Source organism: Bos indicus x Bos taurus, chromosome 24 (assembly GCF_003369695.1).
Source record: "Bos indicus x Bos taurus breed Angus x Brahman F1 hybrid chromosome 24, Bos_hybrid_MaternalHap_v2.0, whole genome shotgun sequence".
NCBI classification, from domain to species: domain Eukaryota; kingdom Metazoa; phylum Chordata; class Mammalia; order Artiodactyla; family Bovidae; genus Bos; species Bos indicus x Bos taurus.
The window spans coordinates 56868570-56890844 of record NC_040099.1 but is presented as its reverse complement, the minus strand read 5'-3'; the positions used below and the strand labels follow the sequence as shown (position 1 = coordinate 56890844).

The 22275-nt window shown below is 45.9% G+C and overlaps 1 protein-coding gene across 3 annotated transcripts in view; it reads right to left on the bottom strand.

Moving 5' to 3' along the window:
• Positions 1 to 1113: 1113 nt before the first annotated feature.
• ONECUT2 (one cut homeobox 2) overlaps positions 1114 to 22275 on the bottom strand; it is a 57207-nt gene continuing 36045 nt past the window's right edge. The window contains exons 2-3 of one of the 3 annotated variants that reach the window (XR_003508429.1): positions 10870 to 13390; positions 1114 to 5871 (exon numbers count right to left, since the gene is read on the bottom strand). Coding sequence is in view for 1 of the 3 variants with exons in the window: in XM_027525803.1 (XP_027381604.1) it covers positions 13104 to 13390 (287 nt within the window). In the remaining 2 variants the exon portion in view is untranslated. Of the gene's footprint in view, positions 13391 to 22275 lie in introns of all 3 variants that reach the window. The other 2 variants (XR_003508430.1, XM_027525803.1) reach the window with 2 other exon arrangements.

The window sequence follows — 22275 nt, the reverse complement described above, 5'->3', positions numbered from 1 at the left end:
AAGGCATGGCAACCCACTCCAGTATCCTTGCCTGGAGAATCCCATGGACAGGGAAGCCTGGCGGGCTATAGTCCACAGGGTCGCACAGAGTTGGATGCAAGTGAAGCGACTTAGCACGCATTGCACGCACGCGTGCAAGGGAGACGGGGGAAGCCCCCACATTGTATAGACTTTTGAAGAGGACTTTCAAACAGAGATTAAAGTAGGCATCAATGGGCCATGTTTTTGGTTGGCTCCATAGCTGTGGTTCAGCCTGTCCTCTAAGAAAAACCAGTAACACGGGCAACGTGCATGGTCCCCCGAGAGAGGGGCCAGGCAGAGAGGCACCGACATCTCCTTTCCCCTCGTCTATTTTCCAGATCAAAGAACTGGGGATAGCCAAAATATAAACTGGAAACAAAACAACAGGAAAACCCATTCATACCTCTCTTTGTTCTCCAAATAATTGTTTGTAAAATCTACAGATGGATTCACTAAACCAGGGTGCAGAGGAAGGGTGACGTGGGGGGCTCTGACTTAAATGAGCCCCACTGCAGTGTGGGACCCGGACCCCTGCAGCACAGTGAGGGCGCAGGTCAAGCCAACCAGATGGGCCACCCACAACCCTGGCTGGCGGAGCCCCGCCTGAGGACAGGTGAGTGTCCGGTGGGCGACCGAGGATTCAGGATGGCTATTTTGACGTCCTGGCCTTTCCTGTAAGAACTGGGGTCTGCCTTCATGCCGGCATGTGCTTAAGGCCAAGGGATGTCAGAGAACTGTTGGGGTCCAGAGAGTGAGGTTAGAAAGTTTGGACCCAGCTCTCTTCAAAGCTGATAGTTATGCAGATCTTGAGGAAATGGCAACCCACTCCAGTGCGCTGGCCTGGAGAATTCCATGGACAGAGGAGCCTGGCGGGCTGCAGTCCACAGGGTTGCAAAGAGGTGGACACGACTGAGCAACGAACACTCTCACATTCACGTGCCCTAGAGCCAAACTCTACCTTCCAGCCCATGACCTTCCTTTCCCAGGCCAGGCCCACATGTCCCCAAGAGAGCAGGAGGGAAACCCAGGCCCAGGTGAGGCACTTCCATAGTTCTGTGTCTCCAAGGAAAAGGACATCCACTGGCACAAGCATTGAGTAAAAACCCTTTAATAACAAAATAACATTCACGATGTAGCTACTTCAGTTGTCTGGAAAACTCAGCTTACACTTGATTCAACATATCACTTTCCACAAAGTTTTTTTTTTTTAAAAAAAAGGACATAAAATGGCATAACAAAATATACCTCGAGTTTCATAAGACAAGTCTTCTTGGCAAATGCTAGTTAATAAGCCAGACCCATGCGTCTCTCATAATAAAAACTGTTGGGCACACTCATGTCTCAGACACTCCTCTGTTTACTTCGGATTAAAATACATTTGAATTTCGTAGATTCTACAATACCTGCTTCGAAAGGATTCGTGTGTAGGTTTGTGAGGGTGAGGAGAACTTGACTGAAACATCCATTTGGTTTTACGGCGGAAGAACATAGAAAGCTTTCTGGAAGATTAAACACGATTACAATCATAAATGGTCAACAAAAATCGACTTAAAATTCTTGTATCCATTCCTGTCTTTGGCAGATTAATAAGGGAAGAAATCAAGACTATCTATTACAAAGCTTTCATTATCACGATCTACTTTATAAGGCCAAATAAAATGTTTCTTGGCATTATTAATGAAAGCGCATTTTCAGTATATTCTCATGGATGGTCATATCAATGTGCTACCGTGGGGTGATTTCCAACATTTTGCAGAGCGGGCTGCGGCCTTCCCACTGCTGTTTCCTAAGCTGCACTCCTATGCAAAACAAAGTGTGCTTGGCAACTGATTTGGTTTTATGTCAAGCATGTTGACTGGGGGAATAGGTATGAAACTTGAGAATGGGCCTCGGGACCCAAAATAAGAAAGAACGAGTTTGCCCAATCCACTGCAAGTGAAAATACTTTTTGAGAAATATAGGGGCCTCAGATAATTAGGGAGTTTATACAAAGAAGGTTTTACTAAACTAGGTTTCAAAACTTCTTATACCCGCTTTAGGATAGATGCAACATTGTTGGGCAGAAAAGAGTAAGCTAGAACCATCTCTCACTCTAGGGAGGAAAATCCATGATATGGGTGCACAGGTGAAGCTTTTAGGAATGGCCATCTATCTTTGCCCCCCAAAAACTGGAACAGCTGGTGGCGTTGTCCAGGAAAAGGGACAGAGAACCCAGAGAACAATGAATGATACTGACGCCATCTGAACTGCCCTGACAGAATACTCCAGTCTTCTTCTAGGAAATCGAGCACGAAGTGGCCATCCCCAAGCAAAGACCCAGGAGAGGCGAGTCCTGGGTCGATCTGCATCTCCATACAGGTGGCCAGTTATGTCTGAGGTCAGGAGCAGAAAGTCAAAAGGACTCTCTTGTGGGAACTTAAGATGCAGAGCTGTTTTTCAGTGCTCGTTTCCAAGCTCCTCTCGCATGGCGTGAGATAATGGGTTATGAGAATCTGGGGGATGCGAGGTGGCGAGCTCAGACTCGGAACGACCCTTCTCCTCGCACGTGAACTCGATTGAGTCTGACTCGGTTTGAAATCCCAACAGAGGTCAAGGTATTTTCGAGGTGAGACAGCTCCCAATAAAACCAATATTACCACTGTCTGAGGCTGAACTGTGTACATTTTCACAGTTTAATGTATACACAACCGTTCCACAACCACTAATGAACAATTTGGCGCCCATGCATACATCAAGTCCATGAACCAAAGGGGAAGATCTAGTTCAAAATGAAAACCGTTGCTATTTAAGACCACAATGCATCACACTGCTAAATTTTTAGCCTCATGCATAAAATTATAGCACTGATTGGCAGTTGCTAATTATAATACTACACTGTTAACACAGAACAATTAATTGTTCAGACCAAGTAGCACAAATGTAGAAAATAATAAATTTTTTTTTTCAACAGAGCAAATGAACACAGATTGTTTCTTCAGCAAAATATGAAACTGTAAACTTTGGGCTCATTCTGCAACTTTCCCCAATCCAGAATAAATAAAATTCAAAGGGGGGGGGGTGAAAACCATACATTTTTTTTTAAGCTCACCTTTTCATCTATTACAAAAGCACAACCTAAAACGTATAAAGCTTTTTTTTTTTTCTTTTTTCTTTTTTTAAATCACAGTTACCAAAAGAAACAGTGAATAATTTATTACATACGCTATAATAACATTACTCTAAACACTATTATCTATGAGGTATATCTGAGAAAATTCGGTAAGGAATTGCGCGGTCTGCATTGCCAACATGCCCAGGTTCATATTAAAGCTTTGGAACCGTGAAGAACTAGAAAAGGGAGAAGAACAGGGGAGGCAGAGGAGAGACAGAGAAAGAACCTTTGGTATTAGTACAAATCTCGTTGTTTGCAGGGTTGCATTGCAAAGCACCACAGTACAATAAGCCCACCAATTTACTGTATGGAGGCCCAGTGGAAGCTGAGGTATTCACAGGAAGGATTAAAAAAAAGCACAGAGAAGTCCAGACTGGCTAAATCGTTGCTTTGGTTCAAGCAAGGCACTCGTCCCGTGGTTACATCACACTTTGCAAGTGAAGCATGAGGCTGAGGGGGGAATTGCTGAGGAAGGGTCTGCCAACCGGGGCTGTTTTCTGTGTTCAGGCTGCCATCCGTCTCCCTGCACTCCCTCTTCTAGGGGCTTGGTGGTCAGAAGGCTGGGGAAGGCGGTGTTGGCTTACAGAGTACTTCGCTGCTCAACCACCAGATCGTCTTGGTCTGGGAGAACACCTGTCTCCCGGGTATTCGGAGAATGCTACTTCAATAGGAATTTGGGAAGAAAACCAAAGCAATTTGCTATCTGAAAGTCAGGCCTTACACCTTTGCCTGGTATGGGGGGACAGATGGTGCTTGGAGCCTGTTTGGACCGGAAAGAAGATTCACATGGGTCAGTACACTGTTTGGAAACTACAGGAAGGGATAACTGAGTGTTATCTTCAAATCTGTCAGTCTAGCTTCTAATTTCCTCTACTAGCTATACTCACATCCATGCGTGGATTGGAGGAATTGACTGGTCTTTTCCCTCCTTAGCTTCTTTGTGTAAATGGTCATTTAAAAAGCTGAAAGAGAACTACGTTAGTTGAAATGCAAAATACTAGTATCCAATAAACAACCAGACTGGAGGCTGATCTTCACATATGTCTGAAACTCATTTGGTCAACAGTTGAGAATGATTTCACCTTGCTCATGTACAAATCACTCTGGTGACTGAATCTTAGTGGTGAATTAATCAGTTAATTGACTCAAAAGAAACTTAAGACCAATTCACTTCATGAGTAAGAAGGGAAAAGAGAAGTAACTTTAAGCACTTGTTTCCTAAACTGGCAAATTGATTCCTCTGAAATTTTGTGGTCATCTTTTGTTCCTAATGAGTAATGTTTCAGCATCCGATGATACATGGCTTAAACTTCTCTCATAAGTACAGAGGTGCCCTCGAAACGATGTATTGTGTCAAGAGGAAAAGGGAAAAGCTGAACAGCTTAAATGTCACACGTATAAATGGTGATCGAATTCCCCTCTCTGACAAATACTGACAAATGCAAATTTTATGCATTTTTTATTTTTATGCAAATAAAAATATGCATAACAATTCAACTCAGCAGACCAAGAATGAATTTTCTCTTCTCACTGAATCAGAAGCTTGTCTTTACAACACTCTGGAGGCAGGAGGTTCAACAGTGATCTCAATGGAACAGCGTGTACTTCCAGGGCAAAAACCCCCCTGTGAGCTCTAATAGATCAAGGCTAACCACATTTACAAGCAACTGATCTCATGTGACTTTATGTTGAGATTCTAGCTAGACAGATACCAAAATACCTGTTCCTATTTCTACCGGGTAAAAATGTCCATGACAAGCTCCAAGCCCTCCTCCTCTTGCCAACGTGTGGCCCGTCTCAGGCAGAGGCGCTTGAGGCGTGAACACAGTAGTGACCCAGAGGCTTGACTGGGCTTTGCCTCTGGGTCAGTTACTTGCGTCGGGTAACTATTTCACTCCTCTGGGCCTCCAGGGGCTGGACTAAAAACTTCTTAAGGTCCCTTCCAGCTCTACCGTCCAATGATTAGGATTCTTATTATTGGAAATCTCAACTGTGGCAGCTCCAAAGCAGGGCACAGAGGTCGTGGCTGGGACCGAAGGCCACTTTCAACCAGGCTTCTTCATCAATCTGGAATTTCAGGACCCAGTGACGGCAACATCTGAACACGCATCCTGAACACGTGGGCGGGACAGCGAACGCATGAAGAAAAACACAGAAAACATCCCTTTCCCGATCAGCAGCCACTGTCGCATAGATTAACTATTTCTTTGGGGTATCTGAGCTGTGGCCATACATGCCATACGTCAGAGAGAAGAGTTAAAATTATAAAAGAGCACAAGCAAAATGCAGACCGCACAGAGAAAGAAATCTTTGGTATCTTTGGTGTCATCAACACGATTAAAATTACAAATGGAAAAAGTCAGTGAGGTAGCCTTCTTTGGTTCTCACTAGAAATAGAAAGTTTTTCCTTTTTTTTTTTCTTTTTTCTGCTTTTTTTTTTTCCTTTTTTGTTTGTTGTTTTACACACACACAGAGTTCATTCTTGGAAGCAGCTAGTGTAAGGGTTTCTTTTTGCTGTTCTGATTTTTTTTTTTTTAATTTATTATTCCAGTTTCTGTACAGAAGCCCCGAAATCCAGGCTGGTGAAGCAGGGTCTCAGCATGCGTTTTCTGAATGCACAGGTTCGGGTTGAATAGTCATTGCTTGTCCACAAACTTTGCTCTGTTGTCCGTCTGACAGCAAACAAACTGCAGTGCTTTCTGTTGTTTTAAATAAAAAATATAAACTATATCATGCACCTTTTGCAGATGCTGAATAAGTTAAATAAATAAGTTACAATATGAAGGCTCTGAGGGCCCCAATAATTAAAAGGTGAAGTTCGCTTGGTACCAGGTGGGGCTGCGAACTTAAATAATTTAATCACTGTTACTTAAACTATTTTCAAAGTTAATTCAAGAAAGAAAAATACCTCAATTGTTTTTTTTGTAACCTGTATTTCTTCCCTGTCTGTAACAGAATTTCTCTGCTTTATAAAGCAGACCTTCAAGGGGATTCTAAAAGGGATTGCGCATCTCTGATGCACCGTTGGTTTAGGTTCTGATAAATAAGCACAAAGAGTAAAATCAGAGTAAGGAAAGATTAAGTAATTATCAAAATCCTATACATTCAGTGTGCTAAAAACTAATTTAAATAAATTAATTACATTAATGGTACTTAGCTTGTTGGGTTATAACCCAAAGAGATAACGGGAAAAAAAAAAGGTTTCTTTGTCTTCATTTTTCAATGGACAAAACGTATAGCCTCGTTCCACAGTCTAAATGAAAATAAAGCAGAAAATTATAACCTCTGAACTTTCTCACATTCAAAAAGACCATTTAAATGTGACAAGCATGAAAAAAATATCACCATGTCCCTCCCTCTAGCTGACACAGCCCCCCCACAACCACATCACCATTTTCTCAACCCTGGAAACCAGAGCCCACTTTTTTCTTTATTAGTTCGTACTTTGCTACTTTTTCCTTCCTTTTCCTTTTTTTTGGGGGTGTGTCTTTTTTCAGGTCTTTGGATTTAGCTTTAGTTAATGAAAGATCCAGAATAAAGCTATTCAACCGAAGTCATCAAGCACGTGTGTCATTCTTACACAGATGATTAAATAAAATGCAAGGTTTCTTGAAAGCTGAGTTTACCTTGGATGTGACCAAATGAGTGGAATTCCAAGTATAGGGAATGAAGATGCTGGAATGTTCCCCCCCCACCCCGCATTTTGGTTTTCAATGTTACAATAAATAATAAAAACAGTGTACACTGTAGAAGTACCACATATATGTCAAACGACCATTGAAAACGTATTTATTGTGACAGGGACAGTATGTCTGGATGTACGGAGGTGTCTGTGCAGTGTGGACACTCACAGGCCATGGGTGTTGCTATAAGATGCCTTTGAGAATACATGGTGAAAGAGGCGTCTAAATCTGTATACACTCAAGCTGAAGACGGTACAAGGATTAGGCAAATGTGTCTACCAAGGTTTATGCGGTGGGAAATATCTCTGCTAAGGCTGGAGCAGAGTGGAAGACTTCTGTGGAATGAACAGATCTGTAGCCATGTGTGTTTTTCCTCCATTAAAAGGGAATGAACTGGTTAATTCCAGGCAACTAAACTCAACACCAGTAAGGAAAGCTTAGGCTCCAGCTTTCACTTGCCTCTGGCTGTCAGAGCCTTTTTGGTATCTGAGAACAGGAAGACTTCCGGTCCCCGTGGGGTTCATGGAACAGCCCATCAGCCTCAACTGTAAGTTCAGGGCCTACCTAAGGGAGGCTCTATGTCATTTTAATACATTAAAAAATTTTTATAACCAATTCTGAGACTTTCTAAAACAAATAAACCAACCCTCCCTCCCCTTGGCCCTTGGAAAGAAAAAAAAAATCATAGGTAGAAAATAGGCATTGGGACAGCCATATTTAAAGCCAACGTCATTAACTAGGTAAGATTTATACAGTGAACTCGGTACACTTGCTTCTTTTAGTAAGGATTTTGTGGCCTTATTTGAAAACTAGAATCTGCTGTTGCTGTAGAGGCGACTTGGTCTTTGCTAAATGTATAAAAGCTCTCCAATCTTACAAGTAAACATCAGAACGTTATAGGCAAACCAACCGTATCCCTTTTCTGTCTACCACGTTTCACTTGCTCTTACTGTAGGCTAACTAGTCTGAACCAAAAGGCATTGGCAGCAGCAACAAAAAAAAATCAGCTCTGATTGGTTAGGAATCGTGACAGTTACTGTCACAGTACTTGGGTTTGGGCTTTGGGGTCAACCTTGCTTGACCACATGGATCATCTTTTTCTCTACTTTTTAATATACTCCATTATTCTTCAATAAGACTGGAACCCAGCCTGCTCTTTTTCTATTTTTAAGAAATTCCTACTTCTACTATACAACCTCCTGAAAATCAGAGTTCACCACAAAGGTATATTGTCACGATGCTTCAGGAACAGCAATCAACGGACATGTCTATAATTCTACCAGCACTTTCAAAACTGGGAAAGCATTCCCCTGCACCCAGGTGGCAGTCACATCTTTCAAAAAGCCGTTTAACTTTAATATATCAGCATGAATAGGTGGACACCCAGCATAAAGAAAAATGGCTGACCATCTAAAAGGCATTTATGTTTGGCTCTGAAATACATTGTCTGACTTAACAAAAATGTGCGTGTGTGTGTATCAGATTTACTCCTAATTTTGATTTTATTTTAGCTAGAGATGAAAATAAGCTTGAATTTCCAGAGCCCTCAGGAAAAGAGACCCTGCAGAGGTGATTTCTCCCAAGTGTCAGGGCACCTGCCTTATTCCCACCTGTACTGCTAAGTGTTACAACCTACATGTTATTTTACATTTTGGAAAGGCCTTTAAATATTGTGGATGAGTTTTTATTGTTGTTGCTGTTTTCTTTTTTTTTTTTTTTTAAGAAATATATTGGCTCTTTTTAAAATAAAAGTTTCCTGGAATGAAAGAACTACATCCTCAGAACAAAAATCACATTGAAAACAAAAACGGAGGCAAACTTATTTCCCCAAAGAAATAAAGAATTTTCCAGCCAATAGCTTTTGGATTTCCATTGTCTCAAGAATGTGAATTTGGTTTGGAACTGTCCCTTCACTCTGCCCTGCCCTTTTCATTGCTAATGCCTGGAATTTTTCTTGGATTGAGGAAATGGATCCTAAACTATAACTAAGTCCAAAGAGTTTTTTTTTCTAAAATTGGTAACCTAAGTTTTTAAATGCTTGAGGAAAGACATAGTGGGTCAAATTCCATTATAATTCAGTTTGCAGGGTTTTTTCTTCTTTCTTTCACATTTTTAACAAATTGAAATTCTGTAGGACTTAACTTTTCAATACACAAATATATAGACACACACATGTATTTATATATGTACGTAAATAATTTTTCAGAAGCAAGCACTTCTCTCTGGTATGGCATTATTTGCTATGAGACATTTATCAAAACCCCGGAGGGAAGTTCTTGCCTTTTTTTTACATTATGATATCTCCCTGTGGTCCCCAGGAACACTGAGGGTATATGTGTCTACACTTGGTTGGACCAGGGTTGAAATCTCAGGCCACGAAGGCAGCCTCTTTCAGTGTAGACATCTTCAGAGGACACCAGAGACCCAAATGCTGAGACTGGCATGCCAAAGAATCACTAACCAAACCAAGCAGGCTTCGCTCCTCAGCCCAGTCCGGGAAGAACAAGCATTTCCATTGGCCATGAGTCACAAAGATTCATTAAGAAATGCCCAAGTTGAAATTTGCTTTTATCAACCCAATAGGAGCACTCCCCTGCTGAAATATGCTCTTTTCTTGGTCATTTGACAAAGGAGACATGGAGAATGAGCAAGAGACAAAGCAACACAGGGCAAAGTCAAGGAACATCCCCGGGTAGGATGATTATAAAAGCCACGGAAAGTTACTTTCTTGTCGTGGCTCCAGGCTGCTGCCTCTGCAAAGGGAGACTGATGTGGAGGGGCAAGGGGCTGGCACCACAGACAACAGGTCTTCCAAGCAAGAATCGGGGATCCTCCCTACTCCTTGCCTTGTGTTTGCTCTCCAGGACTGAGACACCCCTACCCCCAACACCACTGCCTCACCCCAGTGCCAGCCGTGGCTGCACACGGGCTTGTCTAAACAAATCGGTCATTACCACCCTGAGGAAACCTGGTGAACCCACTGCAGCAGGAGCTGGACTTCTGCAAGAAGTCCCTTCGGTGGATCTACTCATTGAGGGGCATCTCGAACACCCCGATGGGACAGGGCTCCTGAAGAAGACGTGTCTGGGCTGGCCTCATCTCTGTAACTGGTGGGAACGGACCACTGAGCTCCCCCAGCAGTTAGAGAAGACGAATACCCACCTCCCTGGCCATGGTGGATGGACGTCACTCACCACCCTGATCATGGCTGAGACAGAGAACAGAGATGACTCGAAATACAAATAACACTCATTTGTCCCATGGACCCATTTATCAACACGTTAAAACGTTGAAATGCTTGAACTTGACTTTCAACCTTTCCCAGGAATTTTCACAGAAATCAGAATACTCGAAATCATCCACACTCTGGGATGGCATGAGAAATGAGCAAAGCTCTGAACTGAGTACTTAAGTGATGAAGCACTTGACAAAAACAAGACGTGAATTTGAACAGCAATAACTTTGGGTTATCACCAATGTCAAGTTGAATCTATATATGTATTCATATATTATATATATCTCTTTCTTTAGAAATGCAACTTTACAGCTGATTTTTTAAAAAGCTAATAGAAAAGTAGAAACTGACAATCATTTTTACATGTCTCCCCCCACCCCCAAATGAAGCCCTGTTAGGATGTAGCAATCACATGAAGATGAGGCTTGTCAATTCCTCTACAAATTCTTTGGTTCTGTGGCTCGGGAGAGGATGCGTCCCCAAGACCCCTACTCCTGACCCTCACTCTCCTTCCCTCCCTTGATGATGAGACTCTGAACACAGAAGGAACCAAGAGTAAGGGAGGGTTAAGCAAAGAACATTCAAGTGACAGTAAGATTCCCCACGCTCTGCTGAGCAGAGAGAACTGCTCAGTACCCCCAACATCTTAAAGTGGAGTTCCATGGAATCTTCTGAGAGATTCCATGTTGGGTAGAAAGCCATAAAACAAAATGATAGGCAAACAATAAAATCAAATAAATGACCCTTTCCTCTCGTTGCTCAGAAACAAAATTGATTACCTTTACACACAGATCAATGGCGCTATTAGTATTTAAGCCAGGCAAGAGGGGATAATGAACTGAAGCAAAGGTGTGAGAAATCCTCATCTTTGGTATTGTAGCTGTTGAGGTTTCTGTTGCTCTGTTCCGTGTTCTTTTGAAAAACTGCATAGGCACAAATTAAAGACAATCTTCACCTTTAAGATTACCGCGTGAGTCGTCGGATGGAGCAGCAGCCACGGAGGCTCTTCCTTATTTCTCTTCCTGTCTCAAACCCTTTTTAAAAATCTGCTTCCAAAAAATGTCCCAAGAGGTCCGTTCGAACACAGTGTGTCTCGATGTTTTTTGTTTCTGTTTTTTTTTTCCTTTCTGGCGTGCTTCCATCTTGGTGGTGGTGGATTTTCATGGATGTCCGTTTTTCCTTTCTGGCGTGCTTCCATCTTGGTGGTGGTGGATTTTCATGGATGTCCGTGTTTCTTTATTCATTTCAATGGGACAGTTTTGTTTGTTGCAGAAGTAGGTGCAGAAAAAGTTTCTTTGGTTTCGATTAAGTAATTCATAAAAAAAGTCAGTCTCAAGTGTCTGTAAAGCATCATCGCAGCGTTTGGCTTGCTTTGAACACCCCTGTGGTGCCCACCTGGGGCCATTCACTGGTAAATATGCACATGGTGACTGTCGCAATCTCCTGGGGTCCTGTGGGCCCTCCTCCACTTGCTGTGGGAAGGTGACAGCCAGGAACCGGAAAGCCACTTGCTCGGTGGCTTGGCTAACATCCTTGGCGTAGCCGGTCCAGTTGGCCCAGGGATGAGCCAAATGCGAGCGCTGAAAGCCATTTGGAGTTGCACAGGTTTTCTGACTTCTAAAAGTAATCACAGTATTTTTTTCAGGCTAGAAAATGGCAAGTAATAAATGTCTTTGGTTCGCAGTATTCTGCTTCTTTGGTGTGCTGTGTTTTTCTCCAGATTTATTCAGCTGTTCTGCTAGGATGATTCAATAATGAAAGAGATTCAGGACTAGATGATGTTATGAGCAACATGTTCGGTGGTTTGAATTCTTTTTTCCCCTTGCTAGGAAACACTGAAAACATCCCTGTTGATGGGGTGGACAAGGGAACAACCCAAATCTGAAAGCGTGAGGCTGTATTATGTGGTGGTCATAATGCACAATAGGAGGAACCAGGTGATGGATAACCAAGAAGGATACATTTATGATCTAAAAAAATCTAGATCTTTTAAAATGCTGCATTTGCTCCGTATACCATAACAGTTAAATTGGCCTCCTGAGTGTGCGTTTTCATTACGTACAAACAGAATTTGTAGCAAACTGCAAAATGTGCTTGAAGCCATATTCCCAATGATTCCCTCTTGACTTCCCAATTGGTGTCTTGAAAATCCAGATGCAGTGAATCCAGAACCTTCCTCACTTGTCTATTTATCTTCGTTGTGCTTGATACTTGGCGCTCAAGTGAACTGACTTGGTTTGTTTTATTTTTTGATGGATCCAAGACCATGTGAGATTTCCAGGAGGTAAGGAAAAGAAACCTGTAAACTGGATCAACTTAAAGCTTTCTAAACCATTCAATGAAAACGATGCCTGAGTTGGGAAAAAACAGGTTCTTGGATTTGTTTTTGTTTTTGTTTTTAAACTTCCATATTTAAAACTTGTGCTCAGTAATTGTCATTCGGATGGTTTTTTATGTTATGGCTGTGAATGTTGGTGAACTACGGTTTGATGAAGCTAAGCACTTGGAAAGCAAATGAGGTCATTCTTGTTGCTAGATTCTTCTCTTACTGTAGCATCTTGGGAACTCAAACTCAAGAGTCCTTATACAAGCCAGAGTCCTACTATTAACTCATGGGAACGCTGACTGCAAGAGGCTGACAGAACCCAAACTGGGATGCTGACATTCTAAGCAATCCTGATTGGCTGACCCTACGCTGGAATTGACTTGCTCTAGGACGGCCCCATTTGGGTTCCTGGGGTGCTTAGCACGCTCGCTCAGAGGACAATGTCCGGTTCAAAGAGATTAGTTTTCAGCTTGCATGTGGATTCCATAGCCATTAAAAACAAACGAACAAAAAAGAACACCTGGCCTATGATTACAGCTAGAATAGAAAAGTTTCAAGAGAATTGTGCTTTCAAATCACCAGTGAAGGGCCCCAGCTAAGAATCCGGTGTCTCTTTCCTCTGCGTTTTCTTTGGGTATCTGTTGTCCTCGTTGGGAGGCGACTTGTGCCCAGCTGAGAGTCCTTCCGTCACGCTTTGGTGCAAGTGCCGGAGGTGGATGAGGCGCCGCCCGCGCTCAGGTCGTCCTGCCACTTCTCCAGGCTGCGGCGCCGGGCGTTCATGAAGAAGTTGCTGACGGTCGTGAGCTCCAGGCCCAGCTGCTGGGAAATGGTGATCTGCATCTCTTTGGACGGGCGCTTGTTCTCCTTGAAGATGGCGAACAGCGTTCGGCGTTGGAGGTCGGTGAACACCAGGCGGGATTTCTTCTGGGAATTGTTCCTGTCCTTGCTGGGCTCTTGCTCTTTGCGTTTGCACGCTGGAAGGGGGAGAGAAAGAGCAGAGAGTCAGGGTGAGGCTGAGACCCGGTCCTCCCCCCGAGCTGATGCACCAAGGAACAGGGGCAGACTCGCAGAGGGGATGTAGACCGTTAAACTTTATTCTGCGAATTGCCTGGCTGTCAGTAACCAGCCTTCCCAGTTCATCTCTGCGTGATGGAGGGCATCCGTTAGTGGGGGGACGGAGAGAGGAGAAAAGAACAGAGCTGTTCTACACACTCGGGTTTTTGAACCAAACGCCTGTTGCTTTCTCTTTCACCCCTGACCCCCCACCCCCACCCCCTTAAAACTCTTCATCTGTGAAATCAGGTATTCTGAAGAAAAGGACCCCTTCCCCGGGGGGAAGCCTGGTTACCCAGTTCCTCTTTCACAGTCTCCCTCTAGAACTGCTGAGAGCTGAGCCACAATGACTTTCTGGAGTCAAAACTTAAAAGTGGTGTCATTTCTCGAAATCAAACCTTCAACCCACATGACTCAAAAAGTTGTGAACAGAATGAAAGGAGTGATGGCATCATCCCAACCCCAAATCCCCTTCCTCTAGACTTTAGAAAAAATTAAAAAAAAAAAAAAAAAACAACATAAAATCAAACAGGGAGGGGAAGTCCATGAAAAAGTTGGTTTAACCAGTTGTAATTTGGCTGGTCTGATGTGAAGCCAGTACATGAAGACCAGGGCTGAGGTTGGCAGAAGAACCCACATTTACAGAGGATCAGATTAGAGCCCTAGAAATGTGAATAAGTAGATGGAGAGTGTCTGATTCAGTAGCTAGGTCTCCACACCTGGGCTGCCAGCACACTTTAATATGTGTTGCTGCCTCGCCTTACCCTACACATTCCTGGAAGGCGGGCATCAGGTCTGTGTGATGCTCCCGACTGGCTCTTTTTGGAACCGCGGATATAACTGAATGCCTGGGATACTGAGGACAAGTGGTGTCTTGACTCTTTCAGGAATGTGCACATTTCACAGACAGAGTGGGTCCCAGAAAAGTAACCTCTAAGGGCTAGTACAGTGCATACAAGTCACAGATTTAAACACGAGAACATGCGCTAAAATCACTGAACAGAAACCTCAGCTCATCCAAGGTTTTTGTGTAGCCTCAAGAGCCGACTCATTGGAAAAGACTGATGCTGGGAAAGATTGACGGCAAAAGCTGAAGAGGGTGGCAGAGGATGAGATGGTTAGATTAGACGGCATCACCGACTCAACGGACGTGAGTCTGAGCAAACTCTGGGAGAAAGTGAAGAACAGGGAAGCTTGGCGTGCTGCAGTCCATGGGGTCGCAAAGAGTCGGACACAACTTAGTCTGTCTGAACAATAACAGACACAGCTAATCCAGGAAAGGCAAGGAGGGAGCAGAAGTCTAGCTTTGAGCATCCTTCCCTGAATCAACTCCTACTGGACATTCTGGCCCCAGCTGAGCTCTCCTTGTACTCTTCTGACGTTCCCCCAAGGCGAGCTGTCTGGAGTACTGTCTGGAAGCCTTTTCAGACTTCTCAAAGCCCTGATTTGTGAGTCTTGCTTCTGAGCTTTGGGTCAGGCCATTCTTCTCTCTGCATTCTGCAAGGAGAATGAGCTGTAGTGGGGCTGCTGCGGTGTGAGTATCAGGGGAACATCCTTCAAACGGCGGGGTCTTAGGATTTAACCTGAGGACCAACACTCACAGGAAAGATATTCTGGAAGCTGAACTCCCCCCGACCCAACTGGCCAGCCTCCTTGTCAGATGCCATCAGCCATAAAGGCATCACTCCTAAAACAAGTAAGAAGCTGTGAAAAAGGGCAGGGGCAGGAGAGCCCTCCGTAAAACTGCTGGGCGACGTCAGCTCTACTAAACCCTCTCCTCCTGACTTTTCCTTCTCTTACTTCCACAAGTAATCGTGTTACCTTTGAGAATTAAACATAGCACACATATGAAAGTGAAAGGTGCTCAGTTGTGACTCTTTGTGACTCCATGGATACACAGTCCATGGAATTCTCCAGGCCAAAATCCTGGAGTGGGTAGCCTTTCCCTTCTCCAGAGGATGTTCCCCACCCAGAGATGGAACTCAGCTCTCCTGCATTGCAGGCGGATTCTTTACTAGCTGAGCCACCAGGAAAGCCCACATATACACACCTATAAGAAACAATTTGTTTCATTCCAAACCCCGATTTCTTGGAAAGCTTGGATTCTCTCAGATAAAGGGCACTTGCCCTGCAATGGGAACTCAGAAACGGCTGAAACAGCTTACAGTTACTCTTCTCCCATAGGAACTTCCCAGTTAAGATTTCTTCTTTGATTATCCCTGGGAGGTCACACTTTTGCTGGGTTTTGGATATTTACTTTAATCTGCGTTGGTAAACTTACTCTCTCTAGTGCAATCCTCTACAACCGTGCTTCTCAAGTTCAGAGTGGGGACTTCCCTGGTGGTCCAGTGGTTAAGAACCCACCTGCCAATGCAGGGGACGTGGGTTCGATCCCTGGTCCAGAAGTTTCCATATGCTACAAGTCAACTAAGCCTGTGTGCCACAGCTACTGAAGCCCACACGCCCTAGAGCCTGTGCTCCACACCAAGAGACGCCGCCTCAGTGAGAAGCCTGCACGTCGCAACTAGAGATCAGCCCCTGCACGTCGCAACTAGAGAAAGCCTGCCTGCAGCAATGAAGACCCAGCGCAGCCTAAATACATGGATACTAAAAAAACAAAGCTTAATTGCTCAGGGATTATCTGGAAAGCTTGTTCAAACGCAGGATCTGAGGCGGTCAACCTGGGTGGGGCCCAACAGTCTGCATTTCTAATGAGCTCCCAGGTGATGTGGCTGGTCCATGTCCTGCTCCTGTTTGACCACGTCCAGTCTTGATTCACGAACCTAACATTCCAGGTTCCTGTGCAATATTGTTCTTTACATTGGCCTTGACTTTCACCATCAGACACACCTCTACGATGTCACTTCCGCTTTGTCCCTGCCACTTCCTTCTCTCTGGAGCTGTGAGGAGTTGCCCTCCGCTCTTCCCCAGCAGCACACTGGACACCTGCCAACCCTAGGGGCTCCCTTTCCAGTGTCGTGTCTTTTTGCTTTTTCACACTGCTCATGGGGTTCTCGCGGCAAGAATACTGGAGTGGTTGGCATTCCCTCCTCCAGCGGACCACGTTCTGTCAGAACTCCCCACCGTGACCCGTCCATGTTGGCTGGCCCTACACGGTATGGCTCATAGCTTCACTGAGTCACGCAAACCACTTCACCACGACAAGGCTGTGACCCATGAAGGGGAACAAGGATCTGTCTGGCTCCCAGAGTCTCAGAGGAGCACCCTGATGGAATGAAATGTTCGGGAGCCCAGCACCTGGATTCTAATCTGGGCTCCTTTACCTCCAACACTTGGCATCTCGGTAAATGACATAACCTCCCAGTGCCCGTCTTCCTCATCAGCATAATGGAAGGAAGATGCTCACCTCTGTAGAGGCTTCCATGAGGCAAAGTGTGCGCATGCCACCTCCCCTCTGGCTGGATTACCCCAGGAATCCCAAGGTAGGTAAGTGGAAGAATTATTCTTACTTTAAAATGAAATAAGTGGAGACCTGAGGGTGTAAGTGACTGAGCTAAGGTCACATTCCAGGCTGGCTGCAGGCCCAGGGCAGGCGTCCAGCCCTTGGGTCTCCCCATCTTCGTCCTCTACAGAGATGGCACTCACGCCCCTGGCCCCTTAAATAGAATCTATCTGCAGGGCAGCCCCGGGGGTCTGTCCCCAGAAATCCTGACTCTCACTATGTGGGGTAGGGTTCTGGAATCTGAGCTTTCACAAACCTCTGAGGGTGCTTCTGAGACATGAGAGCCTGTGTGCTTGACCCCACAGCCAATTCAGGTTCCTGGATTGCTGTTCTCACCCCAGCCTCCCGGGACACAGGTGCCAAGCCCACATTTGGAAGATTCTGAGTAAACAGTGATGTGGGGAAACCGCCTGATAATAAGATCTGGCCACATAGATTCTGCCAACATCGGCTGAGACCCTCAGTCAATTCATTCTCTTTGGGTTAATCACACAGTCCTCAGCCTTCATACCAGTATTGATTATTCTTCAGATAATGCTTTATTGGTGCCTTAAAAAAACCCATTAAGAAACTGAAGTGTAGTTAATTTACAATGTTGTGCCAGTTTTAGGTATACAGAAAAGTGATTCAGTTACACACACACACACACACACACACACACACATATTCTTTTTCAGATTTGTCCATTATAGGCTATTACAAGATATTGGATCTAGTTCCCTATGCTGTCCAGTAGGTCCCTGTTCTTTATTTTATATAAAGCAGTGTGTATATGTTAATCCCAAACTCCTAACTTAACTCTCCTTCCCCTTTCCCTGTTAACCCCTTTGGTAACCATAAGTTTGCTTTCTGTGTCTGTGAATGTATTTTTGTTTGTAAATAAGTTCACCTGTATCGATTTTTAGATTCCACATATAAGTAACATCAAATATTTCTCTTTCTCTGACTGACTTCACTTAATATGATAATCTCTAGGACCACCCCATGTTGCTGCAAATGACATTGTTTCATTCTTTTTTATGGCTGAGTAGCATTCCACTGTGTGTGTAAATGCACATTATGTGTGGCACACGTACACACACACACACATATGCATCTCACATCTTTATCCATTAATCAGCTGATGGACATTTGCATTGTCTCCACGTCTCGGCTATGGTAAGCAGTGTTGCTGTGAGCACTGGAGGTGCATCTATCTTTTCAAATTACAGTTCCTCTGGGTATATGCCCAGGCGTGGGATTGCACGGTCACATGGTAACTCTATTTTTAGTTTTTTAAGGAACCTCTATACTGTTCTCCATCACAGATGCACTAATTTACACCCCCACCAACAGTGTGGTAGGGTTCCCTTTTTCCCACGCCTGCTCTAGCATTTACTACTTGTATTAACAGACTTTCTAATGGTGGTCATTCTGACTGGTGTGGGGTGTATTTGTGCTTTTAAGAGGGTACTTAGGCAGTGCTGATGCTGGTCCAAGTTGGCCTGTCAGGTTATATTTGAAGATATATCCATATACGAGTTAAGAGACAAAATGTTAAAAGTTTAACGTTCAGCAGCCTGCAGAGAAAGAACAGATCAACACATCCTGTATATTCCTTCCCAAGAGCTTCCCAAAGCCAACAGATCTGATACCAACGAATGCAAAGCTGCAGCTTGTGGTTTGACAATGCACGGCAAGTCCAAAAGCCCAAAAGAATGAGGCAGCAAATACGTAACATGCCCAAAGTCCAGACACTTGGCAGCTGCCACCCCATGATTCCTACAAAAGCAGTTGGTCAGGAGCTGAAGGAAGGTACAAAAAGAGGGCAAACACCTGCTATGCGAGTCTAAGAAAAAGCAGACAGATCAAACGACATCTGGGAGTTCGCGTGAAGGCAGGAACCTCAGAATTTCTCAGACAAGATGTAAAGTCAGCTATGCCCAGGGGCACAGTCAAGAGTGTCAACGGTTTTGGTGTCAGAACATTGCATGCTACAGTCAAATACCCATCTCACAACAGCTCGGGAAATGCCAAGTAGCTCCCGACAGCCCAGGAACATGTGCTGGAAACCCAACAGACGGTGCTCATCAGCCGTGTGGATGAGCTGAGCTCCTCCCACTCGAGGTAAGCTCTGCTCCCAGAGGATGGGAGGTTAGCTCGGACTCCTGCCGGCGCTGGGGTCTGCTTCTTCTCCTCCCTCTTCCAGGAGAGAAGGGAGGGCGTGCCACGGGGCCGTGTGTGTGTGTGTGTGTGTGTGTGTGTGTGTGTGTCTGTGTGTGTCTGTGTGTGTGTGTATTGCCGGATGGGAGGAGGGAGTCATTCCCCAGCCATTCCCCATCTTCCTTCCTCTCTTGGGAAGTGGTCCCCAAGTGGGCCATGGAAGTTTGAGAGCTCATGTCTACGGCAAAGACAGGAGAAGTCATTTGCGTGCAACGAGGCTGTCTATTGGGGTTACAGAGCTTTTCCTCCCCTTCTGGGGCAGGAACAGTATTAGCTCAGATGGATAACACTACCTGTCTTTTGTGGCCCACGACCTGGGACCAGCAGATTACAGAGATGGAGGCATCTGTGTTCAACAACAGAGGTGACAGCTACTGCCTAAGACAAGTGGACAAAAGTTTCAGACTACCGGGCTCGCAGGGTGAAATAAGAAGAGGGGAAGCGCTGGTTTGAGGCTGAAGCCCTCTAAGATCCCTGAGATGCCCATTCACCTGTTGGCTGGTGGCCACCCTTCAGAGGGGCAGAACCTGACAAAGAAAGTTCATCTCCAAGCCCGTGCCACTTCCCTGGAGCAGATCTTCCTACACCAGGAGCGAGAGAACTTCCACCACTGGCCCTTTCTCCCTGCGTCCCCCCAACGGGGCCAGGCCACTCCTGGGTATCCTCAGGGGCTCAGCTGTCCTCCGGCAGCCAGGGCAGCTGGCCACAGCGCTGTCCAACACTTGCACACGGGCAGCCAGGCACGTGGCAAGGCTGTACAGCCAGAAGTCATTCCCATCAAGAGCGGATTCAAAGGGAGGCGGGATAGGGTGAGGGACAGCATCAGAGACTCAACAAAACATGCAGGAGGCGCGACAAGTGAGACGCATCGCCATGGGCTTGCCTTTCATGCACAGCCGGGTAGGGCACTCCCCCCAACCCCCACCCCGCCGGCCACAAAGGGCAGAGACCATGTCGTTCCTCTGACGGAAAAGGCTCATTCTCACCCATCACTGATCTTCCTTACTGGGACAGAGGTCTCTGGTATTTGCATGCCCTGAGTGAGAAAGTTCAGTGACTTTAGGGCACATGACGCGAGGAGCCGACTCATTTGAAAAGACCCGATGCCGGGAAAGACTGAGGGCGGGAGAAGGGGACGACAGAGGGTGAGGCGGTTGGATGGCATCACCGACTCAACGGACATGGGTTTGAGCAAGCTCCGGGAGCTGGTGATGGACAGGGAAGCCTGGTGGGCTGCAGTCCACGGGGTCGCAAAGAGTCGGACATGACCTAGCACCTGAATGACAAAATGAACGTCGGGGCTGACACGTAGGCCTGGAAGCCCCTTTCCCGCCGCTCTGAGTCCCGAGGGGCCAGCTGCGGCCCTGCTCTGCCAGTTCTGCTCGCTTTGGAGCTGAGACCACCCCACTCCCCAACCCGCCCCACGCCACGGGGATTCTGCCCCAAGAATGCAGGTCCCTGCTGAGAAAAAGCGCAGGACAGCCTCCCGTCTGTTTCTGGGGAACCCGTCCCACGATCCGCTGCAGAATCATGAGCACCAGAAGGGTCCCGTGGACTCCGGCCTAATTGCCCCCGTTGGCAGAAAGGAAAGTGTTTCACGGAAATGAATAACAGGCCTACGACTTGAAACAAAAAGATGCTGTAGGTTTGCTTTTCTGGAGGCCACGGACACGGGGAGAAGGCTGAAACGGCCGCGGTCAGGGCAGGTCCAGCCCTGCCTGAGTCCGGAGCTCTGCCGGTGCCAGCCGGGTGGCTGGGGCATGGCCACTGCGCCTCCTTCCCCCTCCCGGGGACTGGACCGAAACAACTGCGGTCTGTCCGTCCTCCTGACGATGTGCCTTCCGCCTTCCTCTCCCTCCGCCTGGTGCTGTCTTACGTTATCTTCCCAAATGCAAACGCGGTCTTTCTCCCTGACTTCTCAAGGGGTCCGAAGAATTAAGGACGTCGTCAGCCATTCCCTCCAAGCTGTTACCACACACAGCCCTTTCCTCCTCTCGAGTCCCGTGGTGGGCAGGTGCCTCTTTTGGGGGATACTTACCCTACCTGCCCTAGTGGGAAATGGAATCAGGGTGTCTCTTCCCTTCCAGTCTAGAAGCTTCAGTCTTGTTAACCCTTTGGACCACCTCGCAGGGGTCAGGAACTGTCTGCTGGTGAAGGCAGTCTGAGCAGGCACCACGCGGGAGTTAGTGGGGTCACTGTGGGTACCACGCGGTCTCTGGGGTCCAGAAACATCAGCCTCCCAACGCTTGTGCTCTCAGCTCACATCTTTTAGATTTTTTATTTTTTTCTCTTTTTTTAAAATTAATTTTTATTAGAGTTGTTTTAAATGTTGTGTTTCTGCTGTACAGCAAAGTGAATCAACCTTAGATGCTAGGTATAAAACAGATAACTAATGAGAACAAGCCTTACAGCTCAGGGAGCTCTGCTCAGTCTCTGTAATGACTGAATGGGGAGGAAGTCCAAAAGGGAGGGGATTTTTTGGATGCATGCACGCACGCTCCCTTTTGGACTTCCTCCCCATTCAGTCATTACAGAGACTGAGCAGAGCTCCCTGAGCTGTAAGGCTTGTTCTCATTAGTTATCTGTTTTATACCTAGTATCTAAGGGCTTCCCTGATGGCTCAGTGGGTTAAGAATCCACCTGCAATGCAGGAGACATAGGAGATGCAGGTTTGATCCCTGAGTCGGGAAGATCCCCTGGAGGAGGAAATGGCAACCCACTCCAGTATTCTTGTCTGAAAAATCCCATGGACTGAGGAGGCTGGTGGGCTATAGTCCAAGGGTTGCAATGCGTGTGTGTATATATGTGTGTGTGTGTGTGTGTGTATACGTGTGTGTGTATCCAAAAAATCCCATTTTGGACTTCCTTCCCATTCAGCCACCACAGAGACCGAGTAGAGCTCCCTGAGATGTAAGGCTTGTTCTCATTAGTTATCTGTTTGATGTGTAGTATCTACAGTGTGGATATGTCAATCCCAATCTCCCAATTCTCCACTCCCCATTTTAAACTCCCATCTTTCCTGCTTCCTCTCCGCATGCTGGCTTCTTCTCGTGAGCTTTCTGGCCCATCCCAGTCCTCCAGGAACCCGGCAGCCCTTTCCAGCTCGGCCTCCCCTCCTGCCCCGTGCCCCCTCCTCCAGGC